Below are 19,674 nucleotides of genomic sequence, written 5' to 3'. Positions count from 1 at the left end.
AACCCACATCAATCACCTTATTTTTTTTATTTTTTCAATCACCTTATTTAAGAGTAGTTTCCGAGGTGCCTGGGTGGCTCAGTTGATTATCTGGCTCTTGATTTCGGCTCAGGTCATTTGTGGGACTGAGCCCTGTGTTAGGCTCCATGCTGAGCGTGGAGCCTGCTTGAGATTCTCTCTCCCTCTGCCCCTCTACCTTGCTCAGGCATTCTCCCTCTCTCTCTTAAAAAAAAAAGAAAGTAGTTTATAGTAGATGGGTCCTCAGGGCACCTATCCTTCCCTGAGATCAGAGTCTGATTAGCTGGCTGTTTCCACCCTGCATCCAGGAGGGCTATGAGACATCAGCAGAACTGACAAAGAGGCCCCACAGAGATGTAGTGATTCCCTTGGCCTCAAAGGGCTGCAGGTCTTGGTTTTGTGTCTCCTAAGCTGCTAGGTCTCCAATCTGCTTCAGTCTCAGAGTACGCTGCAAAAGCCTGTGCTCCAGAAAGGGCTGCCAGTTGCCTAGGAAGGACCTCATGGGCACATACAGCCTGGTTACTCAATGTTGTCATAGACCTGGATCACATCCTCGTGGTTGCCAAGAGCCTGGATGAGAAGGGCAGCCTGCTCCAGGTCGGGGTCAGCGAGCCGCACCTTTGTGTTGGGGATGAATTCTAGCGAACAGGACACAGAACACAAGCCCAGCGAGTCCAGCTTCTTCCTCACTTGATGCAGTGAAGAGGCATCACAAATAAACTAGGGACAAAGGAAAGTCAGGTGAGGAGTCAGGAGGTAACAGGGTAAGGCCAGTCAGAACTCTGCAAAACCTGAATGCAATTACTATTATGAATCACCAGATTTAAGTTCTTTACGAGCAGAGATATAGTTTTCAGAGTTCTGAATCCTTCTCAAAGTCCTCAGTAAGCCCTTTCCAGTATTCACTTAATACATGTTTGTGCAATGTGTGAACTCTTTATGTCACCTGTACCCCAGGGCACAAAAGAAGAAACCGAGAGAGGCATGCCTTAACGCATCTATTAGGACCCTCTCAGAAGTCCACCAAACACTAAGTCTTCATACTCACTTTAAAAATGTTCTTTTCCTCTTCATCTTCAGTTTCCTTGACATCTTCAGCTCCTGCTTCAATTGCCATCTCCAGGGCACGCTCTAGGTTCACAGCTTTCTTCTCTCGGTCCTCCACTCCAACCACGATCACCCCCTTTTTGTCAAAGGAGTGGCGAGCTCCATCAGCCATCATTCCCCTAAAAGGAAAGGAAATGCGCCAGACCGAATGCCTTTAGACTCAGCCTCCACATAGCACTGCATTCTAATACTCTTATTTCCCACCCAGCCTTCGGAGTATAGACATACATACTTCTGAAGGAGAAGATGTAGCTACGACCTGGCAAGGGAATAATCCAAACATATCTCCATCCCCTACTTTCTGCCCTGATTGGAGTTTAGTGGATGCAAAAACTTTGCTCATCTTTTAAGATTCCAGTCTCGGTGGTACATTTTAAGACCTGGACATTATATGGCTACACATAAGGAAAAATAGGTCAAAGAGCCCCTTCTACATCTAATGAACAAGTCTTCTGGATCCTGCCTAGTACAGAACGAAACAAGGGAGAAGAAATGATCCCACCTGGATTCTGCTAAGGATGAAGTGTGCTTAAAACTTGAAACACCGCCAAGAACAACAGTATTTTCCTTGCAAAGAATTGGAACTTTAAGGCTTCATAGCCTTCCACTTTCCCTAGACATATACCTACCCGTTCTTGTTCAGGATATGTCTGATGTCTGAATGGCACTTGGAGCCACTGTTGGATAATGCCTCAATGAGCAGGGAAGAGCCACCAGGGCCTCGGCCCTCATACAGCAAATAAACATCCTTGGTTTTCTGCAATAAACAACATGAGCACATTTTCCTGTTTCCCAGTTCCCTCCTGCATCCCAGCCCAGAACACAGATAACAACTCCATGGGAGGGGCTCTCTGGAGTAGAGCTCAGACTCTCAAGTCTTTATTGTTGTCCCCCACCTCTGAGAGGTGGCCCTTGGGACCAACTTTTGAGGTAACTGAAAGTATAACCCCTTACTGGGAAGGGAGTCTGTTTCTCTGGTCCCTGAACAATCAGTCAGCCATCTCCCAGTTTCATTTCCTCCCTGTCCCAGCTGAATCTCACATCTAACACACCCACCCCCCCAACCCCCCCAACCCCCCCCCCAACTCCCACCAAGACTCCTCCTCCTATGCCCACCCCGCATGAAACCCATCAGTGAAGTCTCCCCTGGGGTGCTGAGTACTGCTTCAGGAAATAGCACACCTGGGCCCTATCCTAAGAACCACTGAAAATAGCAGGGCCACAAAATTCAAACAATTCATCAGAAGTCTAATGACCAATCAATCTCATCTGGACCTTCCATGCCACCTCCATTTATCCTTTGCCTGCACATTCAACTTTCACGACTCTCTCCAAGCACCCTGCCCTGCTGCCTTTCCAGGAACTCCCAAATGACAATTTCTTCCTTCCACAGCCCACATGAGGGCAGTGTTTATAAATGGTTAAAGAACAGGCTCTAGAGTCTGTCTGGTTTCAAGTCTGTCATTTTCTGTGTGACTTGGTCACCTAATCTTTCTGTTTCCCGGTTTCCACTTAAGGTTGTTTTGCGGATTCAGTGAGATAACGCATACAAAGTTCCTATCAAAGTGTTTGGCCAAGAGTAAGCACTCAATAATTATTGGCTATTAAGATGATTATCATTCCTCAAATCCTTCCTACTTGTCCCAGAGGAAGAGGTGTCCTCTCACCTGGGCTCAAAGACAATTCACATAACTGGGCTCTACATCCTTGCCCCTCCCACCATCACTATTGCCCCTGTCTCTCTTTCTACTGGCTCTTCTCCTTTAGGGCATAAATATCTGAAAAACAAACCTTTTCTCAATCTAATATTCCCCACACTGTGTCCCTTCTTTCTCTCTCATCTCCTCACATACTTGGCTAAGCAGTCCTAGGTCCCTAGGCCATATGCTTCTGTACATTGTCTATTCATCCTGTTCCTGATTATGCTCCCACAACCAATGTCCAAGGACACAGAGGCACCAGAAGGCTCTGTATTGAGGGTATCGACCACAATGCTACTCTTCTCTCTGATAATTTGAGTGTTTAGTGGCCTTCCAGACATGGGCCCTGGAGGGGCTGTGATCAATAAGAAAATGTCAAAGTGAGGACACACCCCCATTTTCAGTGATGCATCAATCGTTGACTTGGGCATGTGCTTGCTGCGACACACCTCTAAGATGTTGGCCAGACTGCTGTTGAGTTCAGGGTTGGGGCCTCCTTCTGAGATAGAGAGAAAAGAGTGAGTGAAAACACTGCATTACAGCCAGGGGGAAAGAAGGGATTTTTGCCACTTTACCCACCTCCAGCCAGAAGAGCAGCAGGTCGCCACTTAGCTCTCAGTTCATTTAGAACATTAATTCAGCATTTGAATACAGAAAGGTATTTTGGAAAAGAAGGTTCTAATTCACTCTTTAAGGGCGGATATCTTCCTGCTAGGTTTCAGTGAACACCACTTTGAATCGGGTAAGAAATGAAAATGGTACCAACATTTCCTGGACTTATTAATACCTCTTGCTCTGACACCACTATTTTGTAATTATTGAAACATTCACATGACAGCATGTAATCACGCTGTCTCTAAGAGTAGGGACTATATCTCATTATCTTGTATTACCAGTGCATATAACAAACATTCAATACTGTTATCTAACTCAGTATCAAGATTTTAGAAGAAAAGGAAGCAAAGAGAAATATCAGGCATGAGTTCTAGGGGTAAACTTATATTTACTGAGTGCCTATTATGCACCAGAAATGACCTCAAGGTAGGCACTATCCCTGTTTTAGATTAGAAAACTGAAACTCGGGGAACCTGGGTGGCTCAGTTGGTTAAGTGTCCGACTCCAGCTCAGGTCATGATCTCATCATTTATGAGTTCGAGCCCTACGTCAGGCTCTGTGCTGACAGCTCAGAGCCTGGAGCCTGCTTCAGATTCCGTGTCTCCCTCTCTCTGTCCCTCCTCTGCTTGCTCTCTCTCTCTCTCTCTCCCTCAAAAATAAACATTTAAAAAAAGAAAGAAAGAAAACTGAAACTCATCAAGGTTAAGCCATTTGCTCAAAGTCATACAGTTAGTAAGTGACAGAAACCAAGTCTTCTTGACTCCGAAGTCCATGATTTTTACAGGACTTGTTCTCCACTCCTACAGGTATCTGACACTAAATACAAAAACAAACAAACAAAAAAAGCCTTTCTACAGTGGCTACACAGTTGGAAAAAACCATGGTTGCAAACTTACCTTCGAAGAAAATGTGTCTTAGGAAACCCTAACAAAGCAAACTGAGTCTGGGCAACTAACAGCTTTACTCAATGCCCCTGCCACACAACCTATGTGCTACCAGAGGGGACTAGAGGGTTTGATTTGTCTCTACTGAAAAGACACACGAGTGACCTTACCCTTGGGGTCTGTTTCTAAGAAGTACCCAGCTACACTCTAGAATGAAGTTACTTTCACCATTATCATCCTAAGAGCAACTCTGTGACAAGCAGGCATACGCTCAGCATCTGGAAAGGTAAGTGGAGACCTACAGTGTAGGGAGGTGTTTTGAACGTTTATAAAGTGGGCAACGGTGAGTATTAGGAAAAGAAAAGAATATGAAGGACCAAGGATCGGGGTTGGCTCTGGTTTAGCTCTGAGAGGCAAGCGAGGCTTTGGGCGCGGAGAGGACAGCAGCGGACGACCGTCAGGTTCTTACCTTTAACCGCCAGGCGGATGCTCAAACAGAGTTTGGAGAAGATGCGACTCCTTTCGGCGTCCTTGGGACCCTTGATATGCCGGACTTTGGACCACTTGTTGTGCCCTGCGGGGACCGCCGCGCTGAGGTGCAGCGTCCTGCCCGGAGCGGGGTTGCAGCCCGTGGGGTCAGGCTGGGAGGCCGCGAGGGTGGACGGAAGAGCCGCCCGGACACCAGGGCCTTGCGCCCACAAGCACCGGGCAGGAACTCTGCTTAGGCTGACAGCGGCCCAAGACGCCATCGGCTCCGACCCTGGGCCAAGGTCAGCAAGAGCAGCCAAAGAGCAGCGACCACGGTCAGCCCGTGGTGTCCGCCAGAGAAACAAGCAGGTCCCGCGCCTGCGGCTACCTCCGCCCTTCACCGGAGACCCAGGCCAGGCCGGGGAAGCAGTGACACGAAGCACCCTGCACCATCCCCGCGGAAGCCGGGAGTGGGTGCCCTCCATAAAGTAACACACTTCCTTTCCCCGGTCCGTTCCGGAAACGTGCCCCCATCGCCCGCAAAATCCGTTCCGCCTCGCGGTACTCGCTTGCTTGTCGTACCTGTGCAGAGCTGGGGCGAAGCGGGGCGACCTGTTTTTTTTTTTTTAAAGGTGTAACTAATAGTTCACTTAGGAATTTATTATTGTTATTATCCAAGCTTCTTTGCGATGGGCTCGGCACTCTCCTCGTACTTTGCCGTATTAGAAACATCAGATTACTCCTAGTACTTCTCCCAGTTCCTTTGTTCAACACAAACCTGTCTTTGCTGGTCTTTGTTCCACTTGACTTCACCTGGCTAACTTTTGTTTTCCTTCAAGATTCAGCTCAGGCATCATTTTTCACCAAATGGAAACATCTCCAGATTCTCCAGTCGGGTTCAGATGCCCTACTTTGTGCTCACACAACTCTTCATACACGTCTGTACCTTAGCACATAACTTTTTAATATAAACATGTTTATGGCTCTGCCACAGTATTAAATTCTTTGAGAGCAGGTTGGTACCCTTGTGTCTGGCACAGTTCTTCGGGTTTTTGTTTTGTTTTGTTTTAAACAGCTTTATTGACATGATTTACATGTCATACAAGTCACCAATTTAAAGTGTATAATGGGGGCGCCTGGGTGGCGCAGTCGGTTAAGCGTCCGACTTCAGCCAGGTCACGATCTCGCGGTCCGTGAGTTCGAGCCCCGCGTCAGGCTCTGTGCTGACGGCTCGGAGCCTGGAGCCTGTTTCCGATTCTGTGTCTCCCTCTCTCTCTGCCCCTCCCCCGTTCATGCTCTGTCTCTCTCTGTCCCAAAAATAAATAAAAAAAAAACGTTGAAAAAAAAAATTAAAAAAAAAAAATAAAGTGTATAATGGCTTTTAGTATATGTATTCACAGATTTGTGTTGCCATCATAACAATCAATTTTACATTTTAGTCACCCCAGAAAGAAACCTTTTACCCATTAGTCATTGCCCATTTCCCCCCAATTCCCTCAGTCCTAGGAAACCACCAATTTACTTCTGCCTTTATGGGTTTGCCTATTCTGAACATCTCATGTGAACAGAATCATACAATATGTGGTCCTCTGTGACTGCCTTCTTTCACTTAGCATATAGTGTTTTTAGGGTTCATCCATGTAGCATGTGTCAGTATTTCATTCCTTTTAATTGCCAAAAAATATTCCATTGTATGGATATACCAATTTTATTTACCCATTCATCAGTTGATGGACATTTGGGTTGTTTCCACCTTTTGACTATTATGAATAATATTGTCAAGAACATTTATGTTCAAGTTTTTGTACAGACATGTTTTTGTTTCTCTTGGGTATATAACAAGGAGTGGAACTGGTGGGTTGTATAGTAACTCCATTTAACCTTTTGAGGAACTGCCACAGTTTTCCAAAACAGTTGCATTATTTTACATTCCCACCAGCAACGTATGAGGTTTCCACTTTTCTGTACATCCTTGCCAACACTTACCTCTTTTTGACTATAGCTGTTGACATCCTAGTGGGTATGAAGTGGTTTCTTTTTTTTTTTTTTTTAAATGTTTATTCATTTTGAAACAGAGAGACATAGCATGAGGGGGGGAAGGGCTGAGAGAGAGGGAGACAACAGCATCCGAAGCAGGCTCCAGGCTCTGAGCTGTCAGCACAGAGCCTGATGCGGGGCTCGAACTCACGAGCTCTGAGATCATGACCTGAGCTGAAGTAGGACGCTTAACCCACTGAGCCACCCAGGTGCCCCATGAAGTGGTTTCTTATTGTGGTTTTGATTTGTATTTCCCTAATGACGAATGATGTCAAACATCTTTTCATGTGCTTATGAAAATACTATTCATAGATAGTATTACTTTTTGTAATTTAAAAATATAGTTTAATATAAATGTTACTTTGAATAGCAAAAAGCAAATTAAGAGAATTTATAATTGCAAATAAGCCTAAAGGCCAAAGTGAAGTTTGAGGTTGCCCTTGTCCAATCAGCCTAAGTCTACCAAGGCAAATCTGTAGTTCAACAAAGTCAGACTATAGACTCACTGCAACAAGGAAAACTGCGCACCATAGGGATGGTGGGGTGTCTCACCAAACAAAGGAAAAGATAATTATAATATAGTATATGTACTAGTATACATATAGTATGGACAAAGGTGGAGGTTAGGCGAAATTTCAATGAAATAGAGTTTGATAGGTTCAAAGGAACACAGAGCTGTATGAAAAGTGGGTGAACATCAGTTCTGGACTGCAAAGCAGACAGAGTTTAGTTTCTGTGGAAACTACAAAGCTAAGTGGGGAATGCTATATTCAAAAACCCCTGCTCTGAGGTTCTATACCTGGCTGGAAATCAAGGCTGCTTCTCTGCCAGTGATTTGGATTCTCCAAGCAAGACTGTAGGTCTTCATTCTCACAGATATCATTTCAAACAGCAAACTTTCTGACAGTCTACGATTTTAGAGAACAAAGCTTTTCAGTGAATTAAAAAAAAAAAAAAGAAAGTAGTCACTGTTATGACACAGATATGCTTGGGAGAAATATTGTTTCTTGTTAACTTTGCAGCTGCTTTTATCTGTGTCTCTATCTGTGATGAACAGCAGGGCGGAGTTTTACTTTCTCAGTCTGAGCTAATACTTAACTGTTCTCAAGATAAATTCACAGATGACTGAACCATTCTAGAGCCTGGTGTTCAGGATCATTGAAGTCATGGTATGACAGAGATATAACTTTTATTTCCTCTTCCAAGGCACACAGGAAGATGATCCTTCTTGACCTTCCTTGGAATCATGTGACTAAATCTGGCAGATACGGGCAGAAGTGAGTAAGCCACTTCCAGACCCTATCTTGAAAAACGTATCTCTCCCTCCCACATGTTCTGGATGATCTAGCTGACCAACCTCCAAAGAACTTCATGTAAACAAAAAGTAAAATTTTGTCGTGTTCAGTCTGAGGCTTGGGGGTTTGTTCCTGCAGCTTAGCCCAGGCTATCAAGATGAATAATGCCAGTATTGCCTCTCCCAGTTCTCCCCTTAAAAAACAAAGAGCAGGAATCTCGTATTTCCCATAAAATACATGTTGTCAGACCATACAGCACAATTCTAACAGAGCCAGAAGGTGCTTATTTTGCCACACAGTTTAAACTCTTAGAGTTGCACCCTTCTTTCCCAGACTCACTGCCATCCCCGGATCAACGCTTCCAACACAATGGCAACTACTTGCCAAATACTGCCTCATGGCATCAATCACAATTTGCCCTTCTTCTCTTCCCTTGAAATGGTTAAACATGAGCACAGAATGAAAATGAAAATAAATGGAGGGAGCGTTCGTCTAGGACCCGGAGCATTTGAATAGCAGTGGGGATAGGCACTCCTCCCTCCTACCAAATTGGGGCGTAGGCTGAGCAAACTGGCCTGGTCGCGGAAACCCTAGTTAGCCATCAGAACCTGGTGTCCAAACCCCGAGGGTCTGGGAGTTATCATTTGTCATCTTTCACAGCCAATAGTTCACTGAATCTTATTACCCCATCTCTTAAGTCTCTTCAGTTATGCCCTGTCTTCTCCTTCCTGCTGTTCCTGCTTTAGTTCAGGCTTTTACTTTTTCTCATCTTGATTATTATAATAGGTGAACTGACTCCATTTCACCTCCTACTCAGGCATTTTTTTCATGGCCTCCTAAAGTGCAATTCTGAGCAGGACTTCCCTCTAGGTAAATTTTCCAAAGTCTCATATAGGAGTTAAGGACTGAACTTTCTGCAAAGCACAAAAGATTCTGCTTCATCTGGCTCCTGCTTACCTCTCTAGCCTCATTTCCTGCCATTCCCCATACAAAACCCTGTATCAACTTCTATTTCTCTGAATATGGTCATATTATTTCTTGCCTCTAGAGTTGTATGTGGATATTCTCTCTGCCTTAAATGTCTTTCCCTATTCCCGGAGAATAGGGATATTCTCTCTGCCTTAAATGTCTTTCCCTATTCCCGGAGAACTCCTACTCAGCCTTCAAAACCCAGTTCAAACATCCTCCATCTTGTGAAGTTTTCCCTGACCTCCTCTGGCTCCTACTCAGATCACCCAGGTGATCACCTCCTCTGGGTGATCACCTCCTCCTCAGGAGGCAGCCTGTAAGCCTAAACATACCCATTATTGCGTAACACTGCCAGTAACTGTTTATGTGGATGTCTCCTCTGGGAGACTGCAAGTAATTTGAGGGCCATGGCCCCTGGCATAGGGTAGATGCTCTGTGTTTGGTTAAAGGTGGTGAGTCAGGCTGTCAGATAGTGTGATGGGCTGGGGCAGACTCTAATCCCCCAGCCAGAGTCTCTGGAATGTGCCCACAGTGGCAGAATGGGAAGAACTGAATTCATTAAAGAAGAAATTCAGTCTATACATGTTCAAGTTTTATTACAAAGTATGATGGGCAGAAAATACGGTACTTCTTATACAGGAGGCTGAAACAGAATGAAAGGGTGAAAATTAGGTTTAATATACTCAGGAAGCAAGAAATAAAGTCATAGATGTAACACTCCACTTTCAGGTGCCTTTGAAGTAGCCTTCAATGGAGATTTACCATTGTGGTTTCACAGCACAGTGTTAACATTTTATTACAAGCCCTGTGTACAATCAATCCTGTGATAATAATATTTTAAAAAGAAAAATGGTGATAGTACAGTTCTGCAAGGGGGCAGCTTCCTCTCCACCTGACCATGGGATGTCACAAAACCTATAGTATAGAGGAAAAGCTTAAATATATAACAAGAAATTAAGTTCAGACATACTAGGCTAAAGGGGGCAGAAACTGATTGGCTAGAGCTTAACATTTCAGAGAATAAGAAATCTCCATTTTCTACATAGAGGTTTGTACAATCATGCTACAAGTTCACACTCGGGGCGGGGGGGGGGGGTGTGGGGTGGGGTGGGGGAGTCACTGACAGGGTCATAATATACACAGAAACCCAAGCAAGTGATTCATTCTCAACTCAAGCAAGTCAAAGCTTTATGTCACCAAGTTTTGTCACACACTGTATTACCACAGCCAACCCCAGGTGAGAACATTTCTCTTAAACAGCAGACACCACAAGTCCATATTCACTGGGTTGTCCTCAAGGTGGGTCCTTGTGAGTTTTCCAGCTGTTACACAGACTGCCAACATCTTTCTTCTTGAGTTCATCCTTTCACTAGCTTAGCTGTTTCTGGTTTGATACACCAGTCTAAGCCTCTCTGGGAAGGCACCTGCATGTTTCCATACTTAAAAAAAATAATATCCACAAAGTAGCCTGAGAGGACCGGGCCCATACTGTGTAGCCACACCTTTGACTTTGAGTGCCAGCGGCAATGACAATGGTGGGAGAAAAGGGTGCAGGTGGGAGAGGTGGGCAAGGCTCTGCAACATGAGACGCTCTGGACAGCTGGCCCAGCCAGTACAGAGAGCCCTGTCCAGGGTTCACAGTGACTACTCAGCTTAGCTCTCCTCCCTGGGAAATCACAACCTAAGTGCCAGGCATGACCCTCCTTCCTCATCCTGGAGTGCAGAGAGTAAAGGGAAGTGTCTGCTTTGAGAGAGGCGTCTACTTGAATGGTCTCCCTTACTCCAAGCCAGGAGGCAAAGGAGCTGCCATATTCTCAAACTGGGGAAGGTGGCAGGACTACAGGGAGCTGCCCCTCCCATGTGTGGTAAACCCTGCAGCTCCCACTGTTCTTACAGCCTCAGAATTCGAGGCCCAGGCTGCAGCAGGGAGAAAGTTCCATGGTGGCAAGGCCAGAGGAAGAGAAAAGAAAAAGGAGGGGGAGAAAAGTAGGCATGACTGGTTATAACCTCTGCTTCCTCTGCTCTGTACAAATCTACAACCAAGAAAAGCCATGGTTTGGAATGGTCACGGGACTCCCAACACCTACAGATTTCTGCCACCAAACATCACCTATGGCTGCACTACTGCAGGAAGAGGCTCCTGTCCCCAGTTACCCAGGTCATACCCGATGAATGGCCCAGAAAGGCTGACACAAGCCGAGGGCACAGTCTCATTCCATGGCCACCTCAGACCTTTCCTGCCCTTTAATATTTTCTCCCTAGATCTAAAGAAACACTTACCATTGACTTTCTCCCCAATCCTAAATCTCCTCTGAAAATTTCAGCCAAAACTATCATCAAAACCTCGTAGGAGTCTCAATTTTTTCTGTTTCTTTCCAAATCTTAACCAGTTCTTTGAGAGTTGATCCTCGTTCTGTTAAGAAATTCTCACCCAGTTATCAAGTATCTCCCCTCTTCAAGTCCTCAACTTGCTGTCTCATTCCTCCCTGGAAGGAGAGAGTTCCAACCCTTCTGGGTGTAAACGCTCAAGTCCTTGAAGGACTTGTACCCATTCACCAACTCTCTGATGTGGTACCTTAGGCCAAATTTATTCAGCACCTCTCCCTCCCCTCAGACAAGGAAAACAGAAGCAGCCTCGGCCCAGGGTGCAGGAGCACATCAAAGGGCCACCACCAGGAGAGCAGAGCCCAGACACGCCGCTGCTGCCTGGCCTTCCCAGGGAAGTCCTGGCCGCTGCTCCTCTCACACCAGAGGACAACAGATGCAGAGCCTCCCACCCATTCCCTCTGGGTGTCAGTTTGAAAATCTAAACAAATTAAATAGACACTCGCTTTTGAGACCACAACAGATCTCCATTTCCTGGAGCATGCCTGACTAAGAGGCTTTCTAAATCTTGAGACTACAGAAATCCCCCCCTCAGCCATGGGGCCATCTGGCCTCTGGTAAAAACGGAGGGCAAGAGAGCTGATCAAAATACCAGCATCTCAGCAACTGTGACTGTGTGTGTGTGTTTGCTCAGGGAGACTGGGGAGTCTCACCTGGGCCCCAGGTGGGATGTCAGGAGGAGGACTGCTTTGCAGGGCCTAGGGAGGGGTGAGAGGGCAGGGAGTCCACAGGGCAAGGGAAAACCACCACCAAAAGTTGTTGGTTTCCAAAGTAAATAACAAAATTATGCAAACATATTCTAATTACTATTGGCTAATATCTTTCCCTTGTTTTTGAGTTCCGGTCGACAAATCCTCTCACCATTCAGACCACATTTAAGTGCAGATCAGGAATCTTAACTTAGAACTCAGTGCCCCAGCAGGCCCAGCCCCTCCTATCACCTCTGACCTCCACTTCAGGCCCTTTTCCATGGTAAGGACATGATGGCCTCCTAAAGCAAGCAACCATCAACTCAGACTTGCTACCCTTAAGAAGGACCCTGGAACCAGCAAATACAATTGCAAACAGAGGAGGGTTCTGACCAAGAACTGCTCGCTTCACGCTGCCAAATGACACAGAGCAAATCTGGTAGCAACTGCAGAAAAGTCAACCTCAAATGGATGGCAAGCTAACGAGCCCCAAATCCAGAATAATAAAGTGAAAAAGGAGGGGAAATACACTAAGAAAAGAGCCCCCTTTTTTGAACGAGCCCCTGTGTAGTAAAGCGAAGAGCCGTGATACAAATTAGGGATACAAATACATCTGCTCTGGAAAAGAAGGCTCGACCAAAAGAGTTTAAGGGCCCAGGAGAACAAAACTGTTTTGTTTCTCAAGCGCAGGTGAGAGCCCAAGCAGACAAAACCACAAGCCTTGAGGTCTGCGACTCTCCTACTGAACAGATGCGCAACTTAGAGGGGCTCAAAAACCTGTGGCAGAACACAACAGACCGAAGTCCCCTCGGGCTCTGAGCATGTCCCAAACTCCACCTGCCCAAAGACTCATCTTCCACTGGAATCACACACAAGCCCCCTCCATGGAACTCACCCACATAACGGAAACAGACACTGCGGCCTGCAAGTCCAATACTGCTCAGAACCTGAATGGGGTGGGAAGGTAACAGGTGTGCACAAACTGGCTGGCCTGCAGCTATCTATTCACTTGACGGCCAGGGATTATCACAGCCTATTAGGCTGTGCTCCTTCCAGGGGCTGACGGTCTCCCACACTGGACAGGAGACCTCGTTCAGGATCAGATGCACTGATGATGTGCCTCTCAAGCAGGACTCTCTCACCCCACGGCGCTCCAAGAGTGGCCAACCACCAGTCACAGCAAACTAACCAAACAGAGATCATAAAGACCAGCTTACAGATTGTGCTTGTCTATCATTCAAGCCATGAAAGAAAATGGTCTGAGACTCACATCTGGAGAGAAGAACAGACTAGGAAACTGTGTGCTGGAAATGCACTCTAAGCTCAGCTTTCCTGAAACCATTCCCTTCAAGTCAGGCATGCCGTCTCTCTCAGCTCTAACACATTCCCAGTAGGTCCCACCGGGGCTGGACAGAGGTACTTGAGGAAGTTAACAGAAGGCTTCCAGTGTCTGTTTTGGAGCCCAGAATGCCCTTGCGAAGAGGCAGGCTGAGAAAAGGTGAGAGAGCTGGCCGACTTCAGAGCACCGGGGCGGTTTGGGACTCTTGGTCAGGTATGCTGCGCTCAGTGATTCAAGAAGGCAAACTGCTCATGGGGTCAAGGGCCCAGTGCCAGATCCAGGCACTGAGGGGAGAGAGGAAGTGCTAAGAGGGTGGACTAGGAAACAAAGGCAGAAACCAGGAAGAGTAAAATTCTTTTCATAAAAAAATTAGCCTGATAGGTAAAAAATATACAAAGTTGAAATTTGTTAAAGACATTGATAATAAGAAGAAAAAACTCCAAATTGGTATTGTTCCCACTTAAGTGCTAACATGACATGGACACAGATTGCTGCCTTAGGCAGCAGACAGAGAAGAGACATCTGGGACAGATGAATACAAACACAGCCAGTGCCTGTAATGCTCATTAACACAACAGCTGACAAACAAATACATAGAAAAGTTTAATGGAGGAACCAAAGGAGAAGAGGAAAGGAGAGAACATCTTAAAACTCAGCCCTGGGCTGAGGAGGCGCCGACAGCACTGAGTCTGGCACAGACAGCGATGGGATGACTGGCCAGGAACTCCTAGAGCAGCTTCTGGTAACAGTGGTGCAAAGCAATGAAAGACATACTGGCCACCAGAAACACGTCGCTTCTTACTTTGGGGACGGGGCAGAGGCAGGAAACACACAAGCCCCTGCCACGTGGGCAAGGCGCCGCCAGTGCTACACTCTGAGTATCTCCAGGCAGTTGTTGTAGCAGATGGCAATCCAGTCAGGCTGAGTCGATGCCCACTGCACGTTGTTGATCTCTCCTTCGGCTGTGTAGGCCAGGATAGGGTCCTCGATGGCCCGGGGCATTTGCTGGATGTCCCAGATGAGAGCCTGGTGATCATCCGCTAGTGACAGAGAAAGCCAGCAAGCAAGGTCACAAATCAGGAGGGTAATGATCCCAGCACCTGGGGTAGGTGGAGGTATCACAGTTCACGAAGCATTTGCTCACCAAGACCCCAGCAAGGGAGGTTTTATTTTAAGCCCCCTTTTTATAGATGAAGAAACTGAGATTCAGAAATGTTAAGGAACTTGCCCCAAACCACGGAGCTATGCAGCCAGGGAATGGCAAAGCCAGGACTCGGAGCAAGGCCTCTGATGTGTCCCAGGGCCCCATTCGCTGCAGCAGAGCTGAGATGGTAGAATGGGACTTAAATGGGCACCTGTCACCTGGGGCAACATCAAGAAAGGATGATGGGATAAAAAATGATCCCCAAACACGTCATTTTCAGCCACTTAAAGGATTTCAGCGATTAAAGGTACCTCTCTAATGATTCAACTTAATGGGATTTTACCCCATTTTATGGACTTTTATAGTTCGATGAGGTGTTGTTATCAGACGAGATAAAGTGCTGAGTGGACACATGTTATTAAAAACAATTTTCCCTAGAAAAGTGCCCTGGGAAATACCAGAAAGAAGGTAATAACCTTAACAAAAATAAATAAGCACATGAAAAATGACTGGAAGAAAATATATACAAATGAAAACAGCGGTATTATGAGGATGGCAAAGTAATGAATTAGGTTTACTTTCTTCTATTTGATAAGTGATCTGTAATGTGGTTATTTACTTTTATAATCAAAATAATAAGTTCTTAATTTCAGAGACGAAAAATAAAGAGGCAATGACCTTCAATACCATGGTGTCCCCTGATCCCACCAGCCCATCCTGATGTGAAAACCTGTCTCTGATACACAGTAGATCTGAATAAACTAAGCCCTAACAGGCCAGGCTCATGTGGGCAACACTAGCCTTCTACCAAGGCCGTACAACCTGGGCCCTTCCCAGGGACAACCTCTGTCAGGAACCCTGGGGGTTTATTTGCAACATTCAGGACCTCTAAAGGACTAAGTTCCTTTTCCTCGGTGCTGCTCTCAACCAAGCACATTCTTCAGCCACAGCTCCTTCACCTGAAGGGACTCAAAACAGGTGCAACATACATAGCAGCGAGCCAGACAAAGGCAGCTGCCAGGAGCAGAAGATGGGTTTCTACTGGGGGGCACTGGTACTGTTCTCCACAAACAGTGGACAACATCTTTCTTTTCTCCTTGTCTCACCCTTCCCTATCCACACCCCTGGGGGAAAAAAAAGGCAACAATGAAGGAGTCAGACCGCAACCCGAGGTGCACAGGCCATAGGCCCCCAACTGCTCCTCAATGACATACAGGCATGAGGAGAGGGCCAAAAACAGGACAAGTTTCATGCCTTCCAAATTAATACTAAAATAGCAGAAAACCACCAAACGACATTGCTCCTTTGGCTCCATAATGAACAAGAAAATGAGGATGCTACTGATTAGCGAGGAGAGGGAAAAGTATGTTAGAAGGAAACCTGAGGCACTGAAAATGAAAAAGATAAGGAGCAGAACACGACGGGGCGAGCGGAATCCTGTCTTTATAAAATAAAGGGACAGACATTCATACCAGGGGATGTGTGTATGCATGCACCCACATAAAAAGGTCTCAAAGAGACACGCTGTTGTTAGAGGTCACCTCTACAGAGAATGGGACTGAGGCGGAAATAGGGCAGGAAGGAGAAAAGATAACTTTCACCTTCCTATTTTATATACCTCGGTATTGTTTTAATTTTTAATAACAGACTCATATTATTTCCAGAATAAAAGCACACTCACAACCAGCATATTTTTAAGGGGTACAGTTTTTGGTCTGGCAAATGGTGAGATGGGGACTACAAGTCACACACTACTGATCAGGCCATGCAGGGCCTTCAACACACCCAGAGCCCACTGCAAGTTCGTTCTGTGTCCCCAGGGAGTATCAGTGTGAGGCACAGCCTACAACTGACACATGATGTGAACGGTATACAGAAGAAGCTCCACTATCACGGAGATACAAGGTCATCTGGAAATCTGGAATGCTTCCATTTCACAAGTGGAGGGAAGCTCCAAATTGGGTTCCTTTGTTAAAGTTCTCAAACCATCCTTAGAAAATAGTTAAGGATTACACTTCTACGGAGACAAGAAGAAGCTCTCCTGACCTCTCCCTCCCCATTGCTCCTCCCCACCCCCTGCCACCATGATTACCTGCAGTGCAGATGTGGCAGGATGAATGCGGGGCCCAAGCAATGCCATTGACACAGGCTCGGTGGTTGTTTAACCTGGCAACAGGTGTGCAGGGAACTCGGACATCCAGAATCACTACCTGCAGAAATAACAAGTAAAAGGCCCCGGAACTTCAGGGTGTAACAGGAAAATAAGACACTACACAAGAAAAAAAAAATTTGAAAGCATAACTTGTCCATTTGTGGATTAAAGACCATTACAGACAAGAGGGTCTTGGTCCCAAAAGCAGCGATAGGATTGAGAAAGGAAGAAAAAGACCCAGGTAGTTTATAGTCTGTATCTCAAACAACATAGGGCCTTGGAACTAAAGGTGAGAAGCAGGAGAGGTAACATGAATTTGGATAATCCACCAAGTCCTATTAGATACATGTGCTAAGAATTCTGTGCATGTTCAGCTGACAGAATGAGAGCCCTCTTCCCACAACCCCCAAAGCAGAGAGTGAAATGTAAGAAGTCTGAGGTACTGGCTTCACCAAAAGTTCATCACTGTATCATCTCCACCCACACTTCACTGCTTTTATCAAGCAACAGGCCACAGAGAGTTGCCATTGCCATGTGTGTTTGCTAAAGCTGGAAGAATCTGTCCAGACTCGAGAAGGGGATAACCGCCTGTTTCTCTGCTCAGCACCATAAGCACATATGATTTCGTTTACTTTTTAGACACTGCTTTTCTTGGCTCCAACTCCAGTGCTCCAAACAGTAAAAGTTCTTAACATGCGGTCCTTGTTCTAGATCAGGCTTTCTCAATCTTACCACTCTTGACATTTGGGGTAAGATCATTCGTTACTGGGGGCTCTTGTGTGCATTGCAGGATGTTTAGCAGTAGCCCTGGCATCTGCCTACTAGATACTGGTAGCACCGTCCCCTGCCCCCAAGTTGGGACAACCCACAATGTCTCCAGACATTTCCAAAAATCCACTGGAGAGCAAACTGCCACGAGCTGAGAGCCACTCTTCTAGATATACTAAGCAGTCCCACCGTTAGGTGGCCAGGCCTATGTCAGCCTGAAGCAGGGCACTCACCTCCATTCCATCCATGGCCATGGTGGCCAGGTAATTCGGGTCCTGCTTGTTCCAGCAGAGCCGAAGTAGTGGGTGATGCTGTGGGTCTTCATAAATGATGGTGCTGTGTTCTAGATGGCGGAGGTCAAACATCCTCACGGAGCCATCAGCGCCCACAGAGGCAAACATGTCCCTGCCACCCCCAGCCCGACTAAATGCAATATCATAGACCTGTTGGTGAATAAGAAGTTTCAGTCAGATTCAGATCCGTCACCTTCTTTTCCGGTAGCAGGGAACTCCGCTATCCCTAGCTCACCTAACCCCCCCACCTCAAGACACAGGAGGAGGTAAGTAAAGCCAAACAATATCTGTGAATACTGGCAGCTGAGAGCTCTAACATCAGTGACGTTCCAAAGAATGAAGATCATTCTGCTACACAAATTGGCCGGCTTCTTCCTGCATTCCTGCCCTTCCAAGTCTTTTTCCTCCCACCCTGGTGATAAAGCAAAGACCACATACCCTGCTGAGCAGGAGGGCACAAGTCTGAGCAAGTATTCTGTATGCTGCAAGCCAGTAGCTGTCTTCTGCCACACTATAAAATTGAAACATTTATTTCCTGGGCTTTGGTGGCTTTTGTCTGTGCGTGATCAGAGACAGATCCATGACCACCACATTAAGGCCATCAATTTGAGAGGTGGAAGCAGCCCTCCTGTGGCCACTTAATAGCTGCCAGGCTGGTTCTGCTGTGAAACCTGGACCTGAGACTCATTTTCAAGAAACAAGTAATAGCAGTTTTGAATCATGGGAGACTCAGGTGTTCCTATATTCACAAAGAGGTTTAGTGTCACTCACTTATCCTAGGACATGCTCGGCTTCTTCTCCTAGTTGGTCTGTGTTGAGAAGTGAATCAATTTAGGTTTTGAATAATTATTTTCTGCATTTATTACTTGCTGCAAACATTGCACACCTCTAATATCTATGAAGTATCAGAGGCAGAGAGCAACAGAGAGCTTCAGAGAAAGAAAGGGATGAGAAGAGACAGACAAAGCCAAAGCCAGAGCCAGAGCAGAGAGAGGAAAAAACTGAAAAACAAATGCCAAGGACCTTCTGGGGTCAAGGATAGTAACAGTTGACTTCTGGGAGACATAAGTGGCATCTCCACTACTGTCACTCCAGCAAGGGACAGTGCCAAAGGAGCATCTATTTCTATTCAACCTCATAAACTCCTTTTTCTCTGGCTGACGATGAAGAAATTGAGCTTCTCTTTCTACAGTAGGAATTAGGAGTGGTTCAAATGCAAACCGGGCCGGTCATCACAATGAGGCCTGGCAGGTCTAGGCTCTGTCTAGCACTGTCCGGCTACATTAGGGCAAGGGCTGTTTACAGGATGCGTACCCCACGGGCTGGCTCCAGGTAACTCCTGGGGACAGGGACACCACAGCTGCATCGCTGCAGGCAATGTGGCCGATTGTGTAAAGCTCTCCCAGCTCTGAGTGACCGCTCTTTCAGCCGTGCTCCGCTGCGAATTTCATCATAAAACAAGGGAAGGTGAAAGTTCCTGCTACCCTCCTCCACATTCTGCAGCAGGCAGCAACTAGAGCCTCCTCACAAGTCTCCACTTTGACAGAGAGAGGCAGAGTGAGAAAAGCAAAGGCCTAGGAGGTGTCACTGCTTCTCTGAGAGCCAGGGTGCTGACCCAGGGTCGGTTTGCTGTTAAGACCCATTCCTGGTCCTTGCTCCTGGTAGAGTATTCTCATTCCCTCTCTCTGTTCCTCAAGTGTCTCTGGCAGTGGCTGTATCCTCTCCATGGTTTTAGCTTCTGCCAGGGAGACACAGACCCTGGTTCCCGGCTCCTCTAGTCGACAGACAGTAGCAGCTCCCCACTGCTCCCA

At 46.4% G+C, this 19,674-nt stretch overlaps 2 protein-coding genes across 2 annotated transcripts in view; both read right to left on the bottom strand.

The window, feature by feature from the left end:
• Positions 1-186: 186 nt before the first annotated feature.
• Positions 187-5,899, bottom strand: LOC122207188 (translational activator of cytochrome c oxidase 1). The gene is made up of 5 exons (XM_042917054.1): positions 4,794-5,899; positions 3,218-3,324; positions 1,755-1,882; positions 1,067-1,244; positions 187-738 (listed from the first exon to the last, which is right to left on the bottom strand). Exons 1-5 carry the CDS (start codon positions 5,275-5,277, stop codon positions 538-540), a joined length of 1,098 nt encoding a protein of 365 aa, XP_042772988.1. The 5' UTR covers positions 5,278-5,899; the 3' UTR covers positions 187-537.
• A 3,764-nt stretch (positions 5,900-9,663) lies between these two features.
• DCAF7 (DDB1 and CUL4 associated factor 7) overlaps positions 9,664-19,674 on the bottom strand; it is a 30,518-nt gene continuing 20,507 nt past the window's right edge. The window contains exons 5-8 of the mRNA XM_042914857.1: positions 17,804-18,013; positions 16,743-16,860; positions 14,309-14,546; positions 9,664-9,736 (exon numbers count right to left, since the gene is read on the bottom strand). Of these exons, the coding sequence (XP_042770791.1) occupies positions 14,374-14,546; positions 16,743-16,860; positions 17,804-18,013 (501 nt within the window). The 3' untranslated portion in view covers positions 9,664-9,736; positions 14,309-14,373. The remainder of the gene's footprint in view (positions 9,737-14,308; positions 14,547-16,742; positions 16,861-17,803; positions 18,014-19,674) is intronic.

This window comes from Panthera leo, chromosome E1 (assembly GCF_018350215.1).
Source record: "Panthera leo isolate Ple1 chromosome E1, P.leo_Ple1_pat1.1, whole genome shotgun sequence".
NCBI classification, from domain to species: Eukaryota; Metazoa; Chordata; class Mammalia; order Carnivora; family Felidae; genus Panthera; species Panthera leo.
This window is presented reverse-complemented; position numbering and strand designations above follow the sequence as displayed.

Coding starts and splice junctions, on each gene's coding strand:
- LOC122207188 (XM_042917054.1), bottom strand. CDS start 5,277: ATGGAGGGCACCCACTCCCGGCTTCCGCGGGGATGGTGCAGGGTGCTT. Junction 3,325..4,793: donor CATCCGCCTGGCGGTTAAAG/GTAAGAACCTGA, acceptor TCTCTATCTCAG/AAGGAGGCCCCAACCCTGAA. Junction 1,245..1,754: donor CATATCCTGAACAAGAACGG/GTAGGTATATGT, acceptor CTTTCCTTTTAG/GGGAATGATGGCTGATGGAG.